At 43.1% G+C, this 26499-nt stretch overlaps 5 protein-coding genes across 15 annotated transcripts; 3 read left to right on the top strand and 2 right to left on the bottom strand.

Annotated features, from left to right (window-relative positions):
- Positions 1-549: 549 nt before the first annotated feature.
- LOC114788240 (uncharacterized) lies at positions 550-7505 on the bottom strand. Of its 9 annotated transcripts, none has more exons than XR_003749525.1 (12): positions 7110-7500; positions 6209-6322; positions 5544-6135; positions 5002-5212; positions 4326-4452; positions 3530-3684; positions 3360-3432; positions 2882-3144; positions 2709-2801; positions 2053-2111; positions 1828-1944; positions 550-1416 (listed from the first exon to the last, which is right to left on the bottom strand). XR_003749525.1 is itself a non-coding variant. In XM_028976601.1 (11 exons), exons 7-11 carry the CDS (start codon positions 3637-3639, stop codon positions 1101-1103), a joined length of 675 nt encoding a protein of 224 aa, XP_028832434.1. In that variant the 5' UTR covers positions 3640-3684; positions 4326-4452; positions 5002-5212; positions 5544-5668; positions 6018-6135; positions 6209-6322; positions 7110-7436; the 3' UTR covers positions 550-1100. The 9 variants fall into 9 exon arrangements, 6 of the variants coding, with proteins under 6 accessions (XP_028832434.1, XP_028832433.1, XP_028832437.1 ...); XR_003749526.1 differs by having other exon boundaries at positions 2882-3077; positions 7110-7498; XR_003749527.1 differs by lacking the exon at positions 2709-2801 and having other exon boundaries at positions 3078-3144; positions 7110-7505.
- Positions 7506-7856: 351 nt separating this feature from the next.
- On the top strand, positions 7857-10802 carry LOC114788238 (cell division cycle protein 20 homolog). The gene is made up of 11 exons (XM_028976598.1): positions 7857-7985; positions 8100-8405; positions 8563-8696; positions 8768-8864; positions 9071-9196; positions 9267-9463; positions 9552-9646; positions 9746-9974; positions 10078-10203; positions 10344-10461; positions 10554-10802. Exons 2-11 carry the CDS (start codon positions 8210-8212, stop codon positions 10712-10714), a joined length of 1479 nt encoding a protein of 492 aa, XP_028832431.1. The 5' UTR covers positions 7857-7985; positions 8100-8209; the 3' UTR covers positions 10715-10802.
- A 740-nt stretch (positions 10803-11542) lies between these two features.
- elovl1a (ELOVL fatty acid elongase 1a) lies at positions 11543-14546 on the bottom strand. Its single transcript, XM_028976599.1, has 8 exons — positions 14360-14546; positions 13378-13471; positions 13085-13275; positions 12922-13002; positions 12784-12840; positions 12577-12682; positions 12323-12462; positions 11543-12143 (listed from the first exon to the last, which is right to left on the bottom strand). Exons 2-8 carry the CDS (start codon positions 13436-13438, stop codon positions 11841-11843), a joined length of 939 nt encoding a protein of 312 aa, XP_028832432.1. The 5' UTR covers positions 13439-13471; positions 14360-14546; the 3' UTR covers positions 11543-11840.
- A 549-nt stretch (positions 14547-15095) lies between these two features.
- kncn (kinocilin) lies at positions 15096-21088 on the top strand. Of its 3 annotated transcripts, XM_028977091.1 has the most exons (6): positions 15096-15147; positions 15239-18017; positions 19468-19536; positions 19614-19685; positions 20080-20173; positions 20866-21088. In XM_028977091.1, exons 2-6 carry the CDS (start codon positions 17867-17869, stop codon positions 20939-20941), a joined length of 462 nt encoding a protein of 153 aa, XP_028832924.1. In that variant the 5' UTR covers positions 15096-15147; positions 15239-17866; the 3' UTR covers positions 20942-21088. The 3 variants fall into 3 exon arrangements, with proteins under 3 accessions (XP_028832924.1, XP_028832925.1, XP_028832923.1); XM_028977092.1 differs by lacking the exon at positions 15096-15147 and having other exon boundaries at positions 15200-16045; XM_028977090.1 differs by lacking the exon at positions 15096-15147 and having other exon boundaries at positions 15200-18017.
- Positions 21089-22533: 1445 nt separating this feature from the next.
- Positions 22534-26476, top strand: tmem275a (transmembrane protein 275a). The gene is made up of 2 exons (XM_028977892.1): positions 22534-23020; positions 23506-26476. Exon 2 carries the CDS (start codon positions 23539-23541, stop codon positions 24199-24201), a length of 663 nt encoding a protein of 220 aa, XP_028833725.1. The 5' UTR covers positions 22534-23020; positions 23506-23538; the 3' UTR covers positions 24202-26476.
- Positions 26477-26499: the final 23 nt, after the last annotated feature.

The raw sequence follows: 26499 nt of genomic DNA, 5'->3' as shown, positions 1-26499 counted from the left end.
TTATAGGATGAGCATTGCCGTTCTCCGGGCGCTTGCCATTGGCTATTGGCAAAATCTCTTCAACGCTGGTACTTCTAGTGGGTAACATTTTCCTGTTGTTGACTTGCACTGATTGAGACATCACATGGTAAATAAATGTCAAAATTAAATATGTCAATTGCTTGGTCCAATTTGTACAGAATGAGGTTTGAGGTTGAAGTTTACTGTCATATGTACAAAGTACAGTGTACAGAGCACAATGAAACTCTTACTTGAAAACCCCTCCCACGCAAACAGAACTTAGAACATGATACATAGAAGACAAAGTGCAGCAGCAATAAATAAATAAGTCACATAAGGGTGAATATATCTAAGTTGCATAAAAACTGATAATTTAAGTGACTGTACATAATTTAAGTGACAGTGCAGTGCATACTATGTGTTGTATAGCCTGATGGCACTGGGGTAGAAACTGTTCCTGAATCGTGATGTGCATGTGTGAATTGTCCTGAGTCTCTTGCCTGATGGCAGGACAGTAAAAAGTGACAGTGCAGGGTGTCTGGGGTCCTTCAGGATGTTCTTTTTTTTCCTGAGACAGCGCGTGGTGTAAATGTCCATTATTGCTGGGAGTGGTGTGCCTGTGATCCTCTGAGCTGTTTTCACCACCCTCTGCAGAGCTTTCTTGTCCTGAGCAGTGCAACTGCCATACCAGAACGCCATACTGCCCGTGAGGATGGACTCCCCAGCGCACCTGTAGAAGCTGGTCAGGACAGAGGTGGATACACCAGCCTTCTTTAGGCGTCTGAGGAAGTGGAGTTGTTGCTGGGCTTTTTTGGTGACCGCTGCAGTGTGTTCTGAGGACTTGAGGTCGGCACTGAGGGTGACCCCAAGGAGCCTGAAGCTGCTGACCCTCTCCACAGATAGGAAGATGAGCTGTATCCTGCCTCCCAAAATCCAAAACCATCTCCTTGGTTTTGCTGATGTTGAGAGAGAGGTTGTTCTCCTGACACCACTCTGCCAAGAGTCTCACCTCCTCTCTGTAGGCCGTCTCATCGTTGTTGCTGATCAGGCCTACAACGGTGGTATCATCAGCAAACTTGATGATGGTGTTGGAGCTGTGTCTACACACACAGTCGTGTGTAAACAGGGAGTACAGCATTGGGCTCACTTCCCTGCGGCGTTCCAGTGTTGAGGATCATTGTGGTGGAGGTGTTCTTGCCGATCCTCACATGCTGCCGTCTGTTGGTGAGAAAGTCCAGAACCCAGTTGCACAGAGTAGCACTGAGTCCCAGTGCCCGCAGCTTCTGGATCAGCTTGGAGGGGATAACTGTGTTGAATGCAGAGCTGAAATCTACAAACAGTCTGGCGTAGCAGTTCTTGTTGTCCAGGTGAGCCAGGGTGGTGTGGATGGTGTGCGAAATGGCATCATTAGTGGATCTATTGTGACGATATGCAAATTGAAGGGGGGTCTAGATTAGTCGGAATAGAGCTCAAAATGTGCCCCATTACCAGCCTTTCAAAGCACTTCATGGTGATGGAGGTTAGTGCAAAGGCCGAAAGTTGTTAAGGCAGCTGGCTTTGTTCTTTTTGGGAACTGGGACAATGGTGGCGTTTTTGAAGCATGCTGTTACATCTTAAGTAAGAATTAATGGTGCCGTTTTTGAAGCATGCTGTTACATCTTAAGTAAGAATTAATCACGTATATTCTGACATTGGAAAAAAAACCTTACAGAGGTCTTCTATAAAATCCAAGCATGCAGGCAGCTAATGGGGCGAAATTTGCGAAAAGTTGAAAGGAGTTGTAAACTAATCCCATCTGTGCCATGTAGAACATGGAAGGTAGCTTACCTGACCGTGTTATATGTCCTGCTCTCAAACTGGTGCTTTGGAGGGTCTAGTCCTCTAGCTTGGTACTGTTTGACCATTTCCAAACTCTTCTTGCAACTCTCTGCTATCTTTTCCAACCTATTTGATTTTAGTAAAATATTATTAAACAACAAAACAGAAGTACATACTGTATATAGTATGTATTGTCTTTGTGTATGGTTTGCTACGATGTAAAGCAGAGCTTACCTGGTGGTTTCTGTGATGTTTCCCATGTGAGTGAACTGCTTGCTGTAGGTCGTAAATTTCTGAGTAGCAGGTTGAAAAGATCAATAGTCAGATGTTATAATTATATACAGTACAGGCCAATGGTTTGGACACACCTTCTCATTCAATGTGCTTTCTATATTGTCGTAACCATTTAAGGTTACGACCTCTTGAAGCTCATCGAGAGAATGGCAAGAGTGTGCCAAGCAGTAATCAGAGCAAAGGGCGACTGTTTTTAAGAAACTAGAATATAAATACATATATAATAAATAAATACATAGAATATAAATATAAGTACATAACTCCACATATGTTCATTCAAAGTTTTAACCCATTTTTTAGATAACCATGACCTGGATGACTGCTGACCTTCACAGACAAAACACATGATAACAAAACCCATGTAAAGGGTGACACTTCATGTCAACTGAATATGAACATTATGAGCATGCTAAAGGACATTGAACAACAGCATATGACTGGAATGATTCTCTTTACTACATTTGCATTCCAGACTAATTACTAGTACTGTCCAATGTTAAACTTTTAATTATGAACTGAACATAATCTCGATTACTTTGGCTATAGATATTTTTTCCTTTTCTGTATATATCTTAAGAGGTTTTCTGAATGCCGACCTCTCCTTTTTAGGAGATTGTACGGGAGAAGATGATGGGGCTGCTTTGTCTATATGTATCATAGGGCTTCTTCTGACCATTTGAAGGTTTGACCTGTAAAAGGCAAAGAAATTAATTAAAAAAAAAAAACATTACTTAATAGGATGTCAATTCCCAGTAAAAACACAACCAACCTTTACTGCCTCTTTCTTCTGTGCCCCACCAGCTTCTTGCAAGCAGCAAACAGCAGCAAACCCCTGTTCATTTGCAGTTGCCTCTTGGCCAGGTATTGGTGGAAAACCTTCCAAATGTCACGTCCATGCGGGCATGACGAGGCGGGTGTACGGAGAGGAGGATGACGAGACGACGAGGAATGAGGGACGCAATCACCTGACATCCCGAAACAGGGGTTTAATTGGTGAAGCACAAGACAGGGGAGACATCCGAGACGTTGACACTGGTGAACATGGAACATAACGTTAAAGACCTGACAGCGAACTGAAAGGAACAGGGCAGCTTTATACAATTAACACAGGTGAAAACGATTAGGGAACATTACACAGGACAACAATGAAACTGTAACCCCTTTTCGGACCGGATCGTGAGACCAAACAGTAATATAGATTATATATTATATATCACTATTATATGTATTTTACCAGAGTAACCCACCTGGTGGGACAGGCAGCTCCTGGTAGTTGACAGCTCGTCCTGCCTTATGGGCTCGGGTGGCGCTCTGATATTGCTGTTAAGAGACATAATGAAAGCTCTGAGTTACTAATAACCTGAACAAGACACTTGACAATGTTAAGCTGATCCCTGTGAATCATCTTCTTAATTACCTTGGTAATCCTTTCATACATGCGGGCCTTGCGGCTGTCGTCACTGGCCTTTGCCTCAGAATAGGTTTCCTGGTACTTTGACAACCGTTGCTCCAAAGCATGCAGAACATTCTTGGGCTGAGGTTGTCCCTCTTGTGTCACAGATTCCATAGATGCTAAAAAGGGGCAATTAAGTAAATTATATAAAATGGCATTCTGCATATTTAAACAGACAACTAAGTCAGATAATTAGATCATCTTGACTAGCTGGGACTGCATGTCTATGTCCAGAGCTTACTGCTTCTTCTGCAATGCAGAACTCTGAAACTACAACAGACATTCAGTAGGCATGAACAGTCCACCCACCATTGGTCTGGCACAAGCAGTTACTTCAATATTCTCAATGAGAATACCTCTGAAAGGATAAGGCGGTAAGCTACTCCTATCGACAGTCTCTGAATAGCGTCTATGCCTTCAGTGAGAAAAACACATACACAAAGAATAAGGTTTTTGTTTCCCTCCCATTAATCTTGCATGCTTGACATGGTTTGGGTAATTTCATGAAAACGGGTCAGCCAAACTCATGATCATGCTGCTGATTCAGCAGCTGAATTTGCATTATAAGGTGGCTATCATGCTGCTTCAATTTACCTAAAACAGTATAGAATTAAAACAGATTGATAACATTATTTAATTATCTGTTTTGTCAATAATTATATTCTATTTTTCTTTGAAATGCAAAAAATGCATGAGTCCCGAGCCACCATGTAAATTTCTATATAATAAACAAAAAATCCCCAGAAAATTGAACACCTACTTTTATAGTCTTCATACACGTCTTTGCTAGATCAATGTTTCCTGCTTGTTTTGCCTTCACAGCAGCTTCCTTGTAGTCTCTCTGTAGCTTCACAAGCGTCTCCTCAATATGCATTACAAACTGCATTCTGCATTACAAACAACAAAAGATGTCTTTAAAGTGATTAAATAAAATCTAAAACCTAATTCATGTTTGGGTGTACATGGTCTGATAAGAAAATATATATATATTCCAAATATAACCACACTGACCTAATGAACTGTTAATTTACAGCCGTGTGTGAATACAGTTGCCAAACTGAAAACTTTCTTTCCATCTTATGTTAAAAATAATACAATAATCTGAATATATTGCTGTACATCAGGGCTTTATCACACATTTTAATAAACTAATTAATGAATAAATTCCAATTAATCACGATTCATTCTTTAAACTTTAAAACTGTTACAAAGACAGCTGTCAGAAAGAGGCTCAGGCTGTAACGATTTGCTCAAAGAATTGGTTTTGTTTTTTAATTTTTTTTTAATAAATCTGCTCACAGATTTTGTGGAAACTATAATAAAAAAAAGTTTCTCTTCATAACAAGCAGTTATCCCCAAAAGGACATCCCTATTCCAATACTTAGCTGACTTGGTCCCAGCAGGACACTCTTCGTTGCGTAGGGGCTCACTGCTACCTGGTGAGGAAGATGCTGGCTCCTCTTCCCTCAGCGGGCTAGTCTCCAGTGACAGAGGCGTGGTCTCTACTGCACTATCCGATTCGGCCTGCTCTGTAGCTGGGTTAGTCCCTGCGGCGGTGCCGTTTGTGCTGCAGGCCACGGGAGGCGGGATTTCTGATGCATCAATTTGCTTCCCCTTTCATGCTGCTGCCTGCTTGCACAGAAGTGTCTGTGAACATGGAAACATGCTAACACCTACTATTTTACTATAAGGTACAAGGAAGGTACACAGGAATGTTTATGGACCTTACAGTCATACGCCTGATGACATTCATGCAATACTTTTCAAAGAAACTTGTGGAATGCATGAAAACCCTATTTTGCTTCTATTAAATGCCCCCAAAAAACTTTTTGGGACATACATAAAACTTATATTCCCTTTATGAAGGCAATATAAGTATTTTGTTTTTGTATACAGATTGTATACATATACAGGTTACAGGTGCCTATGTTCCAAAGATGGATGCATATAGGAAATAAAAAAATAAATAAAAACTCACTTTAAGGCCTCATATCTTCTGCATTTTGATGACTCCCCAGAAGCTTTGGCATTGGCTACGGCCTTCTTGTACATTGCAATTCTTTCTTCCAAAGTTTGCTCAAGACTTCCCTGCACTGAGGGTACCTAAGGAGAGACATATTTTTAAAGTGCTCATTCTCATTACTATTCTGATGTCTGTCTAGAAGTTGCAGGGAAGTTCACACACATGTTCAATGTTGTGTATGAATATGTTCAAGTATTTTAATTTTTAAAATTATTTTTTGTACCTAATCCATACTGGTTGCTTCATCTGTTCTGGCTGAAGGAAAGAATGCAGTCACTACATCTATATAGTGCTGGAAAGTACTAATATAGCAAAGAAGCTTATAGTAAGATGAGTAAAATCTGCTGTGGTAACGTCACGGTCTCTGCTATAAGAGCTTACATTTACATTTACAGCCTTTATCAGACGCCCTTATCCAGAGCGACTCACAATCAGTAGTTACAGGGACAGCAGCAATGGCAGCAAATTCTGCCTGTAACTCGCTGTCATCAAAATTTTGATCCATGTCCATCATTTCATTTGGATTGAAGTCAAGATGAAGTCCCATCTGAAACCATACAGATGATTAGGCTCATGCTCAACAACATTAGCTATAATGAAAGATTTCACTGCACATTTACCTGTTTAGCTGCGGCGGCACCTTGGCCTTTTGTCACGTGTCCGCTTCTGTTTCTTCCCAAACATCTCCAGATCTCTGATGATCTCTGATGACAACTGTGCTCAGTGAAGCTACTCTGGATGAAAATCCCACAGTCATATTATAATTCAAGTTGGACAACTGAACTAAAGTGACTTTTATTAAAGCGGCTAGTCTTGTGTTTACAATAACAACTTTAAGTATGAAATACTTAAAAGTATGAAAAATGAAGTGTGAAAGGCAAAATTCAAGCTACAGCCCGATCGACTGTAGTTATTAAAGCTGGCAACACTGGGGGTGCCAGATGGTGATGCTCTATGCCACATTCTGCAATAAACAAGACGGCAGGGGGCTTGTTCTCTTGCGGGAATTGATAAAGCAGTTTTAATTGGAACGTGCGATCAGATCAGGAACCCGGCATCACTGTGTCATCAAAACCACACTTCGGCTAGGTTCAGTTTGGTTCTTGTAGTCACCGAGCCGTAATAGTTGGAAAATCTGACACAACCTGGCAACACATGCTTGTCACAGCTCCAGTTTCCTTAGCAGAATACCACAGCTACCTGAAATATGACAAGTCACAAATGGCCTGGCAACTTGCTTTTTTGTATTAAATCGCCAGGAACGTGTTGCTGCATTTTCATGCCACTGTTAAAGTAGCTAGACAGTTCACAGACTTTAGCTTGAATTAGCTAATGCAGACTATGTTTGCAATTTGGTCGGTTTCATTTTCGAAAAAACCGGACAATCATCAAACCTCTCCATATATCTCGGTATCAACATAAAACCCGCACTTCACAAGCGAACTCACTGACTTTCCATAGTTAACCCGGTTACCGCACCGCGTTTGTTTACATGGCGGGACGTTTCGCACAATTTCCTACCTTCTGCAATGACTCTCGCCGTCTTTAGATCATCGTGTTACATTAGGTGTGCAGCAGCTTACATAATTCCATTAGAACAAAATGAAATTAGCCTGGGATAGCAGCCTAAGACAATCGTCAGTGTTCGTATCAATGATTAAATGCGTCGCCAGGTTCTATGACAGAGTGTAGTTTTATGCGGCATTTACACGTTTTTATGCTAGTTCGAATCCTTTAGTTCTGCTATTCCGTCGCGCCACAGAATGTAAACGAGGTAAATCAAGAGGTCTGTGCACTTTAACACACCCCGTTGCTGCCACAAGACGTGTGGCAACAGGAAGTATGTGTATTTTTGTGTGACTCTTTTATTATTAAGTAGAACAATGTAATACAAACTCTCGTAGAGGAAACAATTAAAATATAAACAATAATCAAACATTCGCCGATTTCAATCTCTTAAATTCTGTTCCTCAATTTTGTTCGGCTGTTCTCTTCCCAAAGAACGGCGGTATTCCAGTTGATTTCATCACAGGTTCAGTCTGCAACCTAATAAAATTATTATTATTTTAGGCGAATATAATTCGACTATTTAATTAATTTCACTGACGAATCTGACTCATTTTAGGTACACATAATGTTAGGTAAAACAACGTAGAACGTTTTATACACTGTGCGGCTTCACGACTGCCTACTAGTCCCAGAAGGCATTGGTGATCAGCCACCCGGAAGTGCTTGTGTAACGCACCAATCAGAGTGTCACGCTGACCGGGTAAATGTTGTTTGAATTCACCAATCAGAGCCGCGCGTCTCTGTCATTTAAACAGGCCTTTATGAGCAGTTCGATAGTAGCGTCTCCAGAGTCACGTGAGAAGCTGAGTTGACGGATCGAGCATTACGGTATTATCGTTTTTTTTTGCAAACGTTTCTGCAAACACTGCGTAAGTCGTGTATGATTTTATGTAGTTGCTTCATGCGATTTATCCTGACAACGTCTTCCTTTTTTATTCCTAGCTGCGACTGTGTGTTTTACTGCTCCGCGTCTCTTCTCCTTCCCCGAAATTTGCCGTCGTTTCTGGTCAACGGAGGTTTTCTTGTGCTGTTCTCCGTGGCCTCGCAGCAAGATGGCTCTGTTCGGATTCGAGAAAGACGTTCACAACATTCTGAAGCTGGACATACCAGTCACCAACGCTCCCGTGGCACGCTGGCAAAGGAAGACGAGCCCGTCCACCTCGGCGGCCACCAGCACCGGTTCACTTTCTCCTGGGAAATCTGGCAACCTGTCCCGGAGCACATCAAAAACTCCAAATAAAACCCCAGGTAGCCAGTCCCTTTATTTCTGCTTTAATAAATTTACCATCGCATTTAGGTCCTGGTCACTAAATGGCCTTTACTAGGGAACAGGTTTATTATGCAGGTTTGTTATTATTATTATTATTATTATTATTATTTACATTTATTTTTTGGGTTTCCTTAGGCAAAAAGACTCGGTGCACGCCCAACAAGGTGGGAGGTGACCGCTACATCCCAGCTCGAAACAGCAAGCAGATGGAAGTGGCAAGTTTCTTGCTGTCAAAAGAGAATGAGTCCCCTCAGACGAATCAGTCCAGGGTAAGCTGGTTTCCAGGCTTTAGAACCCCTCGCTTTTCCACCTTCGCCACTAACAATGTCTGTGCCCTTAGATGAACAGGAAAGCGTGGTCCGTGGCGCTAAATGGTTTTGACGTTGAAGAAGCAAGGATTTTACATTTGGGAGGCAAGCCACTCAATGCCCCTGAAGGTAAATATCTCCGGATGTCTTCGTCTTATGTCCTTCCTTCGTCTTCTCCAGTCAGGCCTTGCCTCAGGGGATCAGCCGGTCTGGTTGTCCACACCAGTGACCTGGCAACGGTTCCTGAGCACAACCCCCATTTACCGGGGCGTGGGGACTGCAGAAAGACTTGTAAAGTTTGCGATCATCCCAGTGGTCTTATTAAATCTTTTCAGGGTATCAGAACAACCTGAAAGTGCTGTATAATCAAGTCCCTACTCCTGCCTCTTCTAAGAAGAGTCGCTACATCTCCTCTGTCCCGGACCGTGTGCTCGATGCACCTGAACTCAGAGATGATTTCTGTAAGTGTGGATTTTATTTATTTTTTTGGAATATAGTCTCAATCATTGACCAGCTTTGCTCATTTCATAGACCTTGACCTGATGGATTGGGGAAAACAGAATCTCTTGGCTGTTGCCCTCAACCACACGGTGTACATTTGGGATGCCTCCAAAGGTGATATTCTCCAGCTGATGAAGATGGAGCAGGAGGAGGACTACATTAGTTCTGTCTCTTGGAGCAAAGATGGCAACTTTCTGGCCATAGGGACCAGTGACTGTAAAGTGCAGGTAATGCACGTGTTTCAGTTGTACGTTGTCTTAAAGCGTGAATTAATTCATTTATTATATACTTTAATTTTAAATGGCATCCTTTCAGCTGTGGGATGTAGAACACCAGAAACTGCTCCGTAGCATGACCAGCCATACTGCTCGAGTAGGCAGCCTCAGTTGGAACGACCATATCTTGTCTAGGTAAAGGGTCCCATGCAAGTGCTTATGTCTTGTCTAAGTAGTGAATGCTTTTTATTGAGACTGTGCGTTAATAGGCTCCACCTTGCAATCTTTTTCCAGTGGTGCTAGGTCAGGCCACATTCATCACCATGATGTCCGTGTAGCAGAGCATCACATATCCACCCTGAGGGGTCACACACAGGAGGTCTGTGGGCTGAAGTGGTCCCCAGACGGGAAGTTCTTGGCCAGTGGAGGCAACGACAACATGGTGTACGTCTGGTCTGGTATACAGGAAGGAAGTGCTCAAACGGCGCTCCACAGCTTCAGTGACCACCAGGGTGCTGTTAAGGTGACTTATGGCTCCCTGCCATATTCCTCAAGTTCTCAAATTATGCAGTAGTTTAAATCTCTTCTCCTCTCTCTCCCCCCCCCCCCTTCTTTCTTAAACCTAGGCCTTGGCATGGTGCCCATGGCAGCCAAACATTCTTGCATCAGGAGGTGGTACGAGTGATCGTCACATCCGCATCTGGAATGTCAGCAGTGGGTCCTGTTTAACCTCGTTGGACACCCAGTCTCAGGTAGACAATCCTTCATAACTAAAAATTATATTAATGTAATCATGAAACTGGACATGACTTATTAAATGGCTATTTGTGTATAACCTCCAGTTACTGTTTTTGCCAGTCTAATTGAATGTTCTCTCATTTTTCCTCCTCAGATCTCCTCTCTGTTGTTTGTACCCAATTATAAGGAGCTGGTTTCCTCTCATGGCTTTTCTTTTGACAACCTAACAATCTGGAAATATCCTTCACTCACAAAGGTGGCAGATCTCTTTGGTAAGTTGAGTGAAATAACTTAACCTTATTAGTTGTCCCACAGACTTGTTCTGTAAACTGCTTTTTCTTCTCCTTCCCCCTCAATCTTGCAGGTCATGAAGGACGAGTGCTCAACATGGCCCTCAGTCCAGATGGCGCCACTATAGCCTCTGTGGCGGCTGATGAGACTGTCAGGCTGTGGAACAGTTTTGCAAAAGACCCAGTCAAGAAAACAAAATCTACCCCTAGCTTTATCAATCAACTTATCAGATAATTTCTATTATATTTATATACAATTTTAACATATTCAATAAAGTTTCTCTCCCCTGTATGCCTTTGCTATTAGTGACTATGACTTATTTTGCTCCTTTTATTTAACTTTTTTTTTTTTTTTTTTTTTTAAATTAATTTCAACCAAGCTTCTTGCTTATATTGTAAAAGCATTTGTCACTTTTTAAATAAACATACCTGAGCAGTTGTCTACGGCTTTGTGTTTCTAATTACGCTAGCTAGAATTTAACCAGTGAGCAAAATGGCATGTACAAAATACTGCAACATTGATTTTTAATCAGAGCTACCTCTGATAAAACGGGTCTAATACTTTATGTAACAAACGTTGTGCAGTGTTTCACAATGACTATTCCTTTCAAACACATACAAATTTGGTACAACGAGTCCATTTAATAATGATTCAGCAGCCCTTGACCACATTCCATACCCCTGGTATAGTATTACATTTTAACATATTGGGCAAATTGTGATGGGCTGTTAGCCAGAGGTGGCTGGGGATCACAGGTCAAGATGACTGACCTGGACCTGTCACATTGTAGTCACCAAGCCTGAAGCCTTTACAATACCAAGAGTGAGGCCAAAACAATGTGGTCCTTTCATGCACGTGTCTTTTTGGTTTGGTTTGGAAACGACTGCTATACTGATTCTGACACTGAAGATGTTTCCTCAACGAAAGGATCTCTATTCCAACATTTACCATCTCATTTTACATCAGTGGAGCACATGTGTAATCAGGTCAATTGCACTGAATGTAGTGGACAAATTTATTTAAACTCAACAGTTCTCAGTGCACATGTTTACAACCACAAAATCAGTTTTTAAATAATTTATTTACAAATGTGAGTTTTTCTTATAGAAACTGTACAAAACGTGACAATTAATATTTAACAGTGTTCTTACAGGCAGATATGACCCTGGGCTACAGGGGCAACGGTGACACTTCTGGTGAAAGCATCAGGCTCCTTCAAACTTTGTTCCCCCTTTCATTAAGTACAGACTCAAGCAAAAGGATCAACTGTCCGCTTCGCTCTGCCATTGCAAAGCATTTAAAATTTACAAAAAAACAAGCATCTTCTCTTTGAATGTTAAAGCCTGGATTTTCTAGTCACTTAGACCTCCTTCACCTTTCCTTGATGAACACAGCCATTTATATGATGAGCATTGCCGTTCTCCGGGCGCTTGCCATTGGCTATTGGCAAAATCTCTTCAACGCTGGTACTTCCATTAACATTTTCCTTCGACACGGGCAGCCGCTTGCCCTTTATGTAGGCCTGAATCCAGAAGTTGGAGAACAGAATGAAGAAGAAGGTGCCATACATCCAGATGAGATGGATGAAAATGGGAACTTGGTAGTCACATTTTTCCAGGAAGTAATACTGAGAGATGTGGATGGAAACCACAACAAACTGTATCTGTGAATGAAGAGGAATAAACAGAACATGAGATTAACATTTACAGGTGAGTAAATGTGGGGTAGGCAATCACATGTAATATAACCCTTTTCAATAGAGCTGACAAATGACCCCTCATAATAAACTGGATTATTCAATAACCATCTCCATCCCCTGAACCACAAATACAGAAGCCTCACCAGCTGGATTGCGGTCATGTATTTTTTCCACCATAGATACTTCTGAAAGCGGGGTCCAGCAGCAGCAAGGCCGTAGTAGAAGTACATAATGACGTGCACGCAGGCATTCACCACGGCATGGAATGAACCCATTCCTCCAGCTGCGTAAAAACAAAGATGACATTTATCGTGGTCACCATTATGGTATTCATGGCGTCTCTATGGTGAAAACTCTGCTTGTGCTCCTTTTGTCTACCAATTATGAATAATCTTACCAGGTGTCAGCGTGATGCCCCACCACCAGGTCCAGGGCATGAATGAATGGTGGAAGACATGAAGAAATGTGACCTGGCTGTGCTTCTTCCGCAGCACAAAAAACACCTACAGGACAACAAGCCAAACAGGCGGGGAAAAAAAAAAATTAAAAAGTACCACATTAAGTATAATAAATTACAAATAAAATCTGACAACATTAAGCTTACCGTGTCCAGCAGTTCAATGTATTTCGAGAAATAAAACAACCATGCCACTCGAATCATCTAGAAGGAAAAAAGTTGGTAAGGGTGTAGTTTTTAAGACAGGGGAGTTAGATGCAGGCTCTTTATGAGTCGAGCACTTACTCGGAGGGCTTGTGGGCTGCTGGAAAAGTCACAGAGGTCACATCTCCATGTGAAAGTGGTGCCCCATCCAGACATCATAAACTACAAGAAACATCAATCTTTTTCACAATGTTTCACTGCGTGTTTCTGTACTGACGTTTGTGTGGCAAATATCCCAGCTCACCTCATAGACAATGTAGGCATTGAAGGCCACCATGCTGAAGTTATACACAACCATGGTTGTGTTGAGTCGAAATGGTTTGCGATTGACCATGTAGCGCGGGCCGACGTAGATCACCAGGAACACATAAGCTAGCAGAATGAGGGTCATCTGAATGGGGCTTTGCATCAGAGGGTAGTCTCGCACCCGTGAATCTGTAGGCAGCGGAGAAATGTTCATGATCTGGACTGCACAGTGATACAGATATGGCCTCACAGATCTGAAATAGAGGGGTATGCGCAGCCTGGGGCTCTTACCAGTTCTCCTTAAAAGGTAGTCATAAAACCTCAAGATGTTTGTGATCACTTCTTCTACCATCTTTCTTCTTAACTGAGGAGTCTATTAAAATGTCTGTCAGGAAGAAATTACATATTTATCAGAACATCAATGCAGATATGCCAATTCGGACAATAAGGCAAACTCAATTCTGCCATCCATTTCAGAACACTGAAGAACCTTATTATCAAATCTGGGGGAAAGGAGCTCATACCACACATTCACTCACTGAATCATTCCATCGTGACTCAACGTTCTCTCCAAAGTGGTCAAATGGCCTCAATTATGAGGCGAGAGTGAAAACCGCGGGGAAAGCCAACATCCTCGTAAATTCGCATGACATCAGCGGAGGCAAAACACGTAGAACAGGCTGACGACAAAGGGCTCGGCCGGCCCATCGCCGGTAACTCCAACACTCGGATTCGTGTGTGGGTCAAAGTTAGGGGAGCCAATGGGGACTGACATTTCACATGTTCATAGATGAATCTATGGACACATCAGCTCGCACAGCAGGCCTCCTTACGCGAACAGTGTTAGCGTTACATAGAGTACTGAAGTGCAGTATAAAAACACCGGCATATTAATTAGTTTGCCTTTTATAGTAGAATCCCTTTCGCTGAACCTTTTTTTTTTTTGTTTGGTTGGTTGGACAAACCTGATTCATTTAGCCTGTGGTACCTGTTAGCATACTACACTGCCTAACTATGCAGAGCCAGTCCAACTGGTGAGATGAAGGCAGAAGCACGTTTAAAACATCAAGATAAGCTCACCGGCTCACTTTCAATTCAAAGCCCTGAATGATTTAACTTTAAACCATTCCGAATCAATGTACTCAGAATATGAACACACTCGTCGCTAAACTTTCACCAGGGTCACAGCGCGGTAAAAAGAAAAAAAAAAAATCATCAAAGTCAAGAACTCCAAAACGGTTCTTCGCAACCGAAGAAGTCGCCACAAACTCACCAAATCTCTGGAGCGTCTCTCCCACTCAGAACAAGGCACCTAATGTTCAGTGCCACGGCTCCCAACTCCCAACTCACATCAGCCACACCCAGCAGATGTGGAGCAGGTAGCTCCTGGCCTCATTCAGCAGACAGAGACAAGACGGGAGAGGGCCATGCCAGAGTGCTTGAACGTGTGACTTCCCCAATTTAAACCTGAGAGTGAACGTGCTGCTTATGGCCAACACCCACCGGTTTCTGGACCACACCCTGCTTTCAGTCCCACTGGCTCCACCCTTGAGCAGACATCACTCAGGGCCACGATTGGCTACTTCGTGCAGTTCAGTATACATTTTGGCCTGTAGGGTCCTCAGGATCTAAAAAAAAAATCATGAGGAGAACTAAAAAAGTCCTCATAAATATTAAAATATAATAAAAAATCACGTGGACCCAGAATACAGAGTTTTTATTTACTCTTTTGGGCACTATGGGCTCTTGAAGCCTGTTGCATTACCAGTGCGAGGGCTGCTAAGGCACCGTCACGGTCACCTCTGCAGTAATTGTGAGGTCATTGCCAGTGCCACAATTGTAACTCAGTCGGTTTCACTACATTCCAGTAGCACTGGTTTGGCTTGTTCCTCAGACACGGCCGATAAGGGGCGGATTCAAAAAGCCTCGTCCCTGTCTATCACCGCTGGTGTTTGGTTGTTGGCGGAAGTGTGGACGGGGGAGGGCTTGTAGGGTTTCCTGTGGGCATGGCTGAAGAATGAGAAGAATTCCTTCGTCATGTTTATTGGAGGGACCACTGGGGTTTGTGAACTCGCACACACACTCATTTATTGGCACGATTGCCATTTGCTGAAGCAGCGCGCCACTGTGAACAAATTATGTTCTTCTGCAGAGGGATCATCAGTGCTGGAGACACACACTGCCCCAAGATTTAATCACGTTGCACGGCATGCTGCCATGTGGCCGATCTGCAACAAAGATAAGTTTAATGATGCACATCTCTTTCTTTCCCTGAATACCATGATGAAGGCTATTTGAAAATGCATGATTGTAATGATAGAACGTGAAAGGTGACGTCTTACATAGAAAGAGTAAAATGAAACCAGAGTGGACTTATCTATGATCTGCTAATCATTTTGTTCACTTATTCATGAGCAGTGCAGGTACCTTCCCATGTTCCTTATTCTCTTAACTGGATTGCATGTTTTTCATTGAAGTACCTGATGAAATGTGCAGATGCAGCTTTATGCTGGATGAAGTACATTCTTAATTTTTCAAATTAGGTTAGATTTCACATCGTATCTGTGAAACGTCTTTTTCAAGTTCTGATCACTCCTCTCCGTATGGCCGAGCAGGACATGTTTTAGATAAAAAGTTGCCACATGATGGTTTTGGTCAGGGTGATGGTGTGAACAATTCCTGTTAGGATCTGGACTTAATGTCTCCTGTGTCTGAAACCTTGAGAACACGCCTTGTTACCAAATTGGATCCCCATGACTGCTGGAACTCAATTTTCTTGTTAGGTGGACCAGATAGCAGGCACTGAGGAGGACACATAACTCCCTTTTGTGAATCATTGTTGATCGTCATATGATTTCGCTCCATAGAAACCACTGCACTAGCACTATGCATAAGGACTCACAAGGCCAATTCGCCAATTTCAAGGAGTACCAGGTTGAGAACAACAGAAAAAGGTCATGTATGTATATGTCACATTAGCTTATTCTCATTTAGTCTCAAATATGATGTGAAAATGCTTTTAATTATGGCTTGGTTGTTAAAAAGGTGTGAATCCACAGTGAGGTGGATTGTAGTATTTTTCATCATCAGAGCATGAATTATATGGACACATTTTATATACTTACCCTGATAAGCATGAATTGTAAAGTATCTTAAACATTCCTTTTGATTTTCTGGTGAAGTTTCTTTCCTACTAACAGAATGGCAACAATTTTTTAGGAATTGGGATGTGAACAAATGTAACATTGTTCATTGCGATGAATTCTGTGTTTTCCTGTGTGATTTCAATGATTTGGTTGAAATAGTACAAGCTGGTTGCTTCGGTATATTTAAATATAATTCTGTCACTATTTCCAATCTAAAAAATGGCTATTGCCTTTCTGACTGCTCATTGACAAGATTGCTCATCGACATCTCTTCTGATGTCAACATGCTTTTACACTTATCCATTATTTGAGTATTTTGTGCTACATCATAGAATTGTACTTTTATTTGTAATTTTTAATATGAACATTGTACAAGACAATTTCAAGTATATGTGTCTGGTCAATAAATTCTTTCTAATTCTGGACCACAAGCCACCTTGATATTTTACCCGTGCCAATACCTTACATGACCAACAGACGGCAACCTAGACACTATAGATTCCATCAGCCAAGGTTTCAAGGATCGCCTTCGACCATTATGCCAGACTGCTTAGTAGTATACAAATGAATTCTTTGTTCTGAGGATTTCATGTTTAAGAGGGCAAATGCTGGGCAAATAATATATTTCATTTTTTATTTTATTTATTGAAATGAAATTTTATTTAATTTTTACTCCATCTTTATTCTGTGTTGACATTTGTGGTATAAATCAAGTTCATCATGGGTAACCAACATTTTTTAGTTTTTGTTAACATTTGCAACAGGCTGGCCATCTTCTCCACTGGGATTTTTTGTCTTTATCTGAAATGATGGGCATTGTGCTATATATAATATATGTTTTTTGTCATAGAGATGGAGGTTATCTGAGGCTCGTGTCTTTAAATTGTTTCTTTGGACACAGACACTCTACTTATTTGAAAGTGAGCCTAAACATTACATTAAATTTACAAAATTTACTTACAATCAGTAGTGACAGGGACAGTGCCCCGGGAGACAATCAGGGTTAAGTGTCTTGCTCAGGAACACAATGGTAGTAAGTGGGGTTTGAACTTGTGACTTTGAGGTCATCTGGTTCATAAACAAGTGTTTTACACACTAAGCTACTGCCAAACGAGTTTATTTGACTTGCATTTACAACCAAAAGACCATACGCTTTGTCAGACATTGTTATTCCAAGATTCCAACTCAAGAATCCTTCTGACAAGTACAGTCATAAACAACACATAGTTCCCAGCAGAGCACCATGCTGGGGAGAGTTGCTGACGTCTTTTGGACAATTACTTTTCTCTCAATAAGGGACACACTCTGATGAATTAAAGTGTACTCCTGTTTCCCGCTGAAAACTGGAGATGGCCAGGCCCGACATACCTGCCAGTACACTGATCCACTATGGCTGATCAGATGCCTGTAATCAGGCTTCAATTCGAGTCCAGGAATTCATGATGAATCCTTTTGGGAAACCAGAGCCCTTGTTTAAAGATGCATGAGCTTCAAGGAGAAAGCTGCTGCTGTAGTTGCTCTTGGTAATAGTGAGAGTTTCGGGCAGCCTGGATGCTTCCGTGAGCAATTTTGCCTTAAAATTCCCTCGTACGTGCGTGTGGGGCACCCAGGTAAGTGGGGCTTCCACATGCTGGATGAACGCAGCAGTCAGCATTGGGGAGTACCATGGCCTTCGAGTGGGTTCTGCCCTGCTTAGCATCGTGGCGGGGTGTATAATCATTGGGGTCTCCAGAGACTGCGATGCGGATGCTGTGGGTGGAATCTTCCTGGGAGCCGGGGGACTGGGTAAGTCAGACGGTTTCACAAACGCTTTTAAAGAACATTCGTATTATTTTTAAATTCGCAATGGGTCCATTTCCCGTTCACTTTCCGTTAAGATACTTAAATGGGAAGTTCATAAATGGGAAACTCCTTTTATTTTATTTTTTTTGTTTCATTCACAACAATTAGAGTACATCTACTCAACCATGCTAAAAAAAAGTTTTCCATCGGTTTTACTAGCTTTTATTAAGCCTTTTATCCCTGATCATTTGATCCAGAGCTGTAATGGTAGCCACCCCGCTGCCGTAATCTACACAGGACGTGGAGTCAGGTGTGATGGTGCCCATGGCCTTTGATCTATGACACTGAGAATTTGCTGTCAAGATTACGTTTTTGAAGCTGAACATTTTTGTTACCATGTTAACGTCGCATTAAAATAGGAATATTATGCAGCACGTTTTTTTCTTATTTTGCATCACACGCTACTGTACCCCAGACATCACTGACTAAAAGAGCTCTCGATCCCCACATATTACATATTAATATTATCGGTCTTGGCTCACAGAGTTCAATTAAATCCAGATTAAATAAAAAATTGAGGGGAGACAGGAAGCATAGACACGTTAAAAAAGCAGTTTCACGACACAATAACGGTTTTACTGATAAAGCAACCGAACCAAAGGACTCACAACATGGAAGGTCAGTACTTTGGGTAATGGTCAGCGGAGAAAGCAGAAACACGACCACAGGGAACACATACACAGAACTGGACACCAGCAATGACACTGGTGGAACAAGGACCTGGAGGGAGAGTCCCAGATTAGCATTTAGAACGTGGTTGGAGGCGGGAAAGACGGACCGGGGTCAGAGGTGGAAGACCAGACCGGGAATACCGGTGGGGGAAACAGGGCGAATGGTGAGCAGGGCCAGGTGTTACAAGCATAGTGATTTCAACATATGGAAATCACAAAAATTTTCTCAGGATTTATTTATATGAAAAAACGATTTACGTGAGATAATTGAAGAATTATTAATAATGTATCACGTCCAGATATATGGAAAATATTTTCCATACATGCAGCAAGGCTGGAGTGAGCTTTGTGTCATGTAATGTCACTGCTCAAACCACTGATTGCTTTTACATTATGTTGTAGATGGCTGAACGCTACTGAAAACGCTGAAAGTGAGAGAGAGAGAGAGCAAAGAAGTGCCTTTTACTTTTACTGCCAGTATGAACGTCCTACAAACAACTTCCTGGTTTCGCCACTGTGAGCAGAAGTCTGGCCTTATGGTAGACAAGTCCCACCAGTATCCAATGTCATAGTGTGAAGAAAAATTAGCAGGACAATTTTGTCTATCGTCAAGCGTGCATGAGCAGACTGAACATAAATGCATTTCCCATTAAAGACCACAAGCTGATTCATCTAAATGTTTTTTATCTAAATGAATCTGTTTACCCTCCATTGTTTTCCAGGTCTTCTCATCTCTGTGTATCCTTTTATAAGAGCCTGGTTCAACTTTCATCACATTCTACCCACTTTAGGTAAAATCCTACAGCCTTGTGACATTGACATCTGCATGAAGAACAAAGTCTAATCTGAGGTTATTTCGCCCCGTCAGGTAATTTTAGAGTCCATCCCATGTCAGCAAACCCAGACCAGGAGCAGCAAGTGGACACCATCAGACAAGATGGTGTGTCTGTGCAGAGCTTTTTTTTTTGTGTATTTATAATTTACAATCATACATTGGATCTTACATGATCCAAAAAAATTACCCATATAAAACAACCTATGGGTTATATGTACAGTATGTATACTATACATGTGTTCAAGAAGTCTTTTTTTTTTATGAAGGGTCAGGATTTCTATAATAGAACTCCAAACTAGTTTTTCAGTGTCTGCTTTTGTCTCAGGCACATGGCCAGGGAGTGTGAAGATGAATGGGACCATGAATGCCTAAATGCCTGTTCACGCAGCCTGCTTTACAGCATTCACCTGTAACACCAAGTAGCCAAACAGTCCCGCTGTGACTCAGCTAACACGGTATGGGTTGGATGACGGTGGTGCGTGATGTCTACCTGCCACAGGCACACAAAGCCAGCTGAATCTGGAGCGCTCCAAGAGCAGAATGGGGACGTTTGTGGACTCGGGGACTGCAACCGAAGCCTTGCCAGAGGATGGGTAATCACACTGGAAGCAGTCTTTACTTCATTTATAATCATATTCTCAAAAAATATCTTTGCAGCATTGCAATGAACATTACAGCTCCGGATTAAGATAATCCTACATTTTGACGAGCCCTGTTCATTGACCCTAATGGCTAATCGGCATCTTCCATTCACCCACTACCTTATATGTCATCATGTGGTGGATTGTCTTATTTAGCTTAGTATATCTGGTCAGATTTAATTGCTATGCATAGTAAAGCTAAAAACATTTGCCTATGGCGTCAAATTGCCTCATTTACATTTACATTTACATTTACAGCATTTATCAGATGCCCTTATCCAGAGCGACTTACAATCAGTAGTTACAGGGACAGTCCCCCCCTGGAGCAACTTTAGGTTAAGTGTCTTGCTCAGGGACACAATGGTAGTAAGTGGGATTCGAACCTGGGTCTTCTGGTTCATAGGCAAGTGTGTTACCCGCTAGACTACTACCGCCTCAGGTAGTTACACTTTTTAAAATGCCTTTTTATTTTAATATGATCAAATCATATTTAAAAAAACCTGTGTTTTGACTTCTCTTCTTTTCTTCTGGGCACACACAGTGATTTCAGCTAGATTGACCAGCACAGAATGCTAAATAAAAATATTATGCACATTATTGAGATGTATACCCACAAAGACAGATATTTTTCTTTTTTTTTCAAGGCCTTCAACAGATGTCCCAGATATCCTGGCAAGAAGGAAGTTCAAGCAGACTCTCTCAGATCCAGATCTGCCATAATGATTCAAGCTACTCAGGCTTAGTGACGCATTTTCCTACATTTTGTAGCCCATTTTATCCGTTTTTACACATGGCAAAATTCTTACTGCAGAACATACAAGTGAAATGAATACCTGAATAACCATTAAAATGCAATTTATAAAACTTGATGGTCTTTTGAACCAAATTCATTCAGATTATTTAATTTGTCACGTACCTATAAATATTACTGTGAAACACATTCACAGCATTTTTCACTCAAGATTGAAGAGACTACAACAAGTCCAGTTGCCGGGGAAATAACCTTTTTTGACATATGACGAATAAATATAAAACTGGTGAACACAGCAAAATGTGACAAATATAATGCGTCTCTTCACAACTAACAAATGCATAAAACAAGAGATATTTGGCAGGTCCCGTCAAGGCAGCTCTGAGTCTTGGAGGCATGTACTTCACTAGGTTTCTGAAGGTGTCTGGTACCATGCTGTCAATAGCAGGTTCTCTAAATCCTGCAAGTCAGTGTTTCCCAGACCTGGTCCTGGAGGAACGTCTGCCAAAAAGACTTCACTCCAACCCAAATTAGGCTTGGGTGTTTCTTATTGAAGAATAATAATTAATAATGAATGTGGCAGGTTGTGGTGTCACGTGGGCTTGATCCATAGGAATGATTTGCGTGGGGGGTCAGGGGGGTCATGACCCCTGCAAAAAAATCAGATACAGCCAATATAAACCAGATTTAAATGAATAAATATATAAATGATCTTACTTTAATAACTTGTTGATTTTCTTTATTCATTTCGTTTGCCGGCAAAACACTAGCATGTTTAATCATCTAACCCCAACAACCCCTGGTTGGGCAAATAGATTTTTTTACTCAAAAACCGCATGATTTATGGCATTTTATTGTGTTTTTTTTTCACCACTCTTTTAGTAACTCGTAATTGGTGAGTACTGGCCGCTTTGCAGTGCCATGCTTTCTGAAACGTTGCTAGCCCAAACGTTTGGAGTGAGCAAAATCTTCAAAATTTGAAATTTCTTTTGCATTGCCAGTCGCCAGTTCACCCAGTGGGTGAACAGGGTGGTAGTAGCCTAGTGGGTAACACACTCGCCTATGAACCAGAAGACCCAGGTTCAAATCCCACTTACTACCATTGTGTCCCTGAGCACTTAACCCTGAGTGTCTCCAGGGGGGACTGTCCCTGTAACTACTGACTGTAAGTCGCTCTGGATAAGGGCGTCTGATAAATGCTGTAAATGTAAATGGTTAAAGAGACGACGACAAAGGAAACCAGAGTCAAACCATGGCAGCCCCGGGTTTAGAGGAGCTGAAGATGGGCAGAGTCGGGCGGCCAGGGTGCATTATGGTGCTGCATCATTTCCATTTACAGCATTTACCAGGCGCCCTTATCCAGAGCGACTTACAATCAGTAGTTACAGGGACAGTCCCCCCCTGGAGACACTCAGGGTTAAGTGTCTTGTACAGAGACACAATGGTAGTAAGTGGGGTTTGAACCTGGGTCTCCTGGTTCACAGGCGAGTGTGTCACCCACTAGGCTACCACACCCCTGGCAGGCCTGGTCTGCAATGTCACATCTGACTGACTTTGGTCCTTATCGAAGTCCCCGAAATACCGCATTTTTTCCTGCCTCCAACGTCACCCACGCCAAGCATCTGGTGTATCCCACCCACCGCAACACGCTTTCCGGTCTCATTGGTCCTAACCGGCACCGCCGAACCGTGCGCGCGCACCGAGGGGTCAGCCGCCGTGCAACGCGCGCGCACGATCGCCATCCTCTTCCTCCTCCTCCTCCTCCGCCTCACCATCATCGCCACCCTCATCATAACCCCAGCAGCACCGCTGTCAGCGCCGCCGTGCGAGACGATGGACCCGAAGCGCAGCCTGTCGTTACCGCGTGACGCGGCGGCGCGCCTCCGGACGCCCGGGTTTTAGCCCCGCGTCCCCGTCCCCCGTCCCCGTCCCCCCGGGATTATAATCCGCGCGATCGGATCGGATCCGCGCATGAAGCGCCCTGGCGGAGACAAAAGACGGAGGACCGAGCAGGGGCCGAGAGGAGATCTCCCGCGGGAGGAATTCCGGTAATTCCGCCCTCGCCGGTGCCATGTGGCCAGCGGGAAAATAATCCGATCATAATCACAATTTCAGGCGCGTGAACGGTGAATGTATAAACGCCGAGGTTGTTCATTACATAATCAGCGGGGACAGACTGGTTGTGTTCTGATAAATGACATGAAACATTCCTGAAGTGCTTTATTTGGGAAAGCCTGCTCTTATATATTATATTAGATGAAAGATTTACTCACTGCTTTAATTTACAATAATACTATATATTATTTAAAAATTCTGTATTTTTATCAGTTTGTTGTAGTTTAGTATTCTAAAGCGAGTGCTTTTCAGCTTTTTGTTACTTGCATTGATTGTGGTTTCATGTTAATGTTTTCTGAAATGATATCTTTATTCTATGTGTTATTGCCCTTTGTGTAAAGCCCTTTGAGTTGAACCTGGAGAATAAGAATAAGTACGCTGACATTTTACGGTAAATGCCTCCTCCTTCATTTTCCAGAAGAGAACACGTTTCTGCGGTCATCGCGCGGACATGGTTGGCACCGACAGCACCTCCATGACCAGGAAGAATCCCCCGCAGGGCCACCGGCGGAGGACCACTCGGCCGCAGGGGATACCGTCCCCGGCCCTGTGCTGTGCCTGCGGCCTCTGCATCATGCTGGCGGGCATCAACACCACCCTGGTGGGGGCGTTCGCTTTCAGCACGCTGCTGCCCGCCAACAACCCGCCCATCGTCATCGGTCCCGTGCTCCTGCTGGTGGCGTTCTCCTTCTTCGGGGCCTGCTGCATCTGCAGCCGCCTGCCCCCGCCCCGATCCGGCCGCTCCAAGTCCGGCCAGGGCCATGGCGAGGGCGGGGTTAAAAGGGGCCGACTGGGCGGCGGGGTGGCCTTTGAGTTCGAGACGAGCGAGCCCACCCTGCAGGACACCACGGCCGTGCAACTCAGCCCCACCGACTCGCCTTGCTCGTCGCCGTCCTCCAGTCCGGGGTGCGAGACGCGACCTCCTGATGACCCCGCTGCCGATCCGGCCCCTCTGGCCGTGGTCAGCTCCACACCCACCTCCCAGGCGGCCAGCCAGCTCTTCACCATGGACGCCAATGGCCCAGAATCCGCCTCGGCGTACTTCTCGTCCAACATGGGGGGCAGTGGAGGAGGGAGCGTCCAGCTCGCTCTGCCCTGTGACATTGTGACGTAGCTCACCGTCCAGACTCGTGAAAGGTGGCCGCTTTAATAAGGACCCTGGAGTTTATAGAGTCTGGATTTCACGTGTCAGCGGCGGGGCGTGGCCCACACTTCTTAAACGCTGTTTCTCCTTTTGATGACCGTGCCAAACAACTGTGACACAAAAGAACAGCCGTCGGAATGGTGCGATTTTTAGCAAAAGGCCTTTGTGAAATAATGTAGCTAAATGTCCCACGTTTGTAGAAATGTACTTTTTTATTTTGCATGGAGCACTTCATGTGAAACCATCAGTTGATGTCACCGTATTTTGCCAAACACAATGTGTGAATAATTTAGAAACAATTAGAAATAATTTTCTTTTTTAACATTAACACAGTGACAAATAAAAGAGTGATCGGCAGGGAATTAATCACGTGCTCCTGGAATCCAGCAAATAAATATGAAAAAAATAAAAAATAACGAATCACTCGAGGGGCAAAGAAAGACTTTTCCCGCTAAATGATGTGGAACATCCTGTCTTTGTAACTATTTGTGACCGGTCATTTTTTTGTGTTGTATTTTGTCCAGGATAAAATGACTGGATGGACTGAACACCAGTGTAATGTTTCTCCATTTTGAAGCTCGTATAAAGTTGGCACAACGTGTTACTGTGGCAGCTGGATGTCCCTCCTGCGTCTCTGAAAATCACAGCCCCATTAACATGGTTTTCTCTTATTGGAACTGCACGAGCGAGGGGGAAGTGTTGGGGTGCTACCAGGTCCAGCCGTTTAAGGATAGTGGCTGCCAAGCGTGTTTATGGTCAGTGAAGGGCAGCCATGGCTGAGCGACAAGCTTGCTTCTAATTTTAACATTCGGCCATTTGGTCTGGTTTGTTATGCGGAGTGTAGTCTTCATTGCTCATTAGAGGTGGCCTTAAAAATAAAAAGATGTACACTCATCTGGTTCATGTGAAAGAAATTGAGTAGAACCATACTGCCCAAACCATCAAAAGTCAATCTTTCTGGCACCATATGTGCACAATATGCTTAGACCCCCAGCTTCGTTGCTCTAAATACCACAGATATCCTATAGAAGTGTACATGGGCATGAAGGTGTGTTCTGGTGAGTGATGATGTACCTGAATCCTTCTCATAATGCCCAGTTCCCCTGGTGCACCGTTCCCGCGTCCCCGCTGTCCCCACTGTGCATGGACGACTCAGTCTGACTGAACCCGAAAGGGATCCAATAGACCGTCGGATTTCACATAATTCAGATCTTTAAGACGTTCACCTCCTCGCCAATCCTGGCAATGAACCTGCAGCCAGACTGTGGGAACGGGTGTCCTTCCTTGTATTTCCGGTAGAGGGCAGTGTCGTCCCGTTTTAGCACCCGTGACACTGGCGTCATTTAGCTGCAGTCCCAGGCTGAACCAGTAGAGGTCCCTCGCTCCCTGCAATTGTCAGCCATGGCATGCTGGAAAAGGGTCAAACGTAATAAAAATGAATATTTAGATTCTACAAAAGGGTTCACATTGGTTTCTCAGTTTGATGCTCAGCCTTGACATCACTGGCACTGACGTTGAGAGCATCATAATTATTTTTAAAAATAGTCTGGTTTGAATGAATATTTACATATATTCATTGGACCGGCACGGATTTTCCATTCACTCGTTATTTGACAACACCAACAACAGTAGCAGCGAGGGTGGGATTGGTGTTCCTCAATCATATATTAAGATAACAGAGTTCTGTCAAAATCCCAACTTTACCGCATACATTTGTACAGTACTGCATTGATAGCATACTTTTACATATTTTACATATTTTTGTACTATAGACAGAAAATGCATTTTAATAAGAAGCGGTGAAATTAAGTAGCGTCTTTTCTTTATTTTTTAAAGGGAGTTTGTAATGTGCGATTTTGTGACCAGTAATTCTTTTGTGTTGTATTCTGTACAGTAATGTACACCAGTGTAATGTTTCTCCTGTTTGAAGCTCACATAAAGTCAGCACAATGTGTTACTGTGGCAATTGTGCAGCAGCTTAATGTCCCTCCTGTGTCTCTAAAAACCAAGGCCATATGAGCCATATGACCCAACGATCAGACATGGTTGTGGTGGCGGTGATGCGATGGGCGAGAAGTGGACTGGCTGAAGTGGCAGCGGAAACGAAAGAACCGCGCACTGATGCTGGTCTGTGCAGATGCTCATAGCAGCTAGTAAAGTGTGTTTGTGTTGTGAATGTAGGGTGTCTGCAGATTGCCCGGGGAGACTGTGCTTTCTCGCGTCCACTTTACACAATAAATGTTCTGTTCCCTCCCAATCCGCTCAGTC

This window comes from Denticeps clupeoides, chromosome 4 (assembly GCF_900700375.1).
Source record: "Denticeps clupeoides chromosome 4, fDenClu1.1, whole genome shotgun sequence".
NCBI lineage: Eukaryota > Metazoa > Chordata > Actinopteri > Clupeiformes > Denticipitidae > Denticeps > Denticeps clupeoides.
Note: the sequence above shows the minus strand (reverse complement) of the source record. Positions and strands in the feature narration are given on the sequence as shown.

Excerpts from the sequence above, each read along its gene's own strand:
- elovl1a (XM_028976599.1), bottom strand. The coding sequence starts at position 13,438 with ATGGTAGAAGAAGTGATCACAAACATCTTGAGGTTTTATGACTACCTT. Across the intron at positions 12,463-12,576 it reads GGGCATCACGCTGACACCTG|CTGGAGGAATGGGTTCATTC; the intron begins GTAAGATTATTC and ends GTTTTTACGCAG. Across the intron at positions 12,144-12,322 it reads ACATGACCGCAATCCAGCTG|ATACAGTTTGTTGTGGTTTC; the intron begins GTGAGGCTTCTG and ends CTTCATTCACAG.
- LOC114788240 (XM_028976603.1), bottom strand. The coding sequence starts at position 3,639 with ATGTTCTGCATGCTTTGGAGCAACGGTTGTCAAAGTACCAGGAAACCT. Across the intron at positions 3,433-3,529 it reads TGTATGAAAGGATTACCAAG|CAATATCAGAGCGCCACCCG; the intron begins GTAATTAAGAAG and ends GTCTCTTAACAG. Across the intron at positions 1,945-2,052 it reads AACATCACAGAAACCACCAG|GTTGGAAAAGATAGCAGAGA; the intron begins GTAAGCTCTGCT and ends AAAATCAAATAG.
- tmem275a (XM_028977892.1), top strand. The coding sequence starts at position 23,539 with ATGGTTGGCACCGACAGCACCTCCATGACCAGGAAGAATCCCCCGCAG.
- LOC114788238 (XM_028976598.1), top strand. The coding sequence starts at position 8,210 with ATGGCTCTGTTCGGATTCGAGAAAGACGTTCACAACATTCTGAAGCTG. Across the intron at positions 8,406-8,562 it reads AACTCCAAATAAAACCCCAG|GCAAAAAGACTCGGTGCACG; the intron begins GTAGCCAGTCCC and ends GGGTTTCCTTAG. Across the intron at positions 8,865-9,070 it reads GCCACTCAATGCCCCTGAAG|GGTATCAGAACAACCTGAAA; the intron begins GTAAATATCTCC and ends AAATCTTTTCAG.
- kncn (XM_028977091.1), top strand. The coding sequence starts at position 17,867 with ATGAACGCAGCAGTCAGCATTGGGGAGTACCATGGCCTTCGAGTGGGT. Across the intron at positions 19,537-19,613 it reads TCACATTCTACCCACTTTAG|GTAATTTTAGAGTCCATCCC; the intron begins GTAAAATCCTAC and ends TCGCCCCGTCAG. Across the intron at positions 19,686-20,079 it reads GGACACCATCAGACAAGATG|GCACACAAAGCCAGCTGAAT; the intron begins GTGTGTCTGTGC and ends TACCTGCCACAG.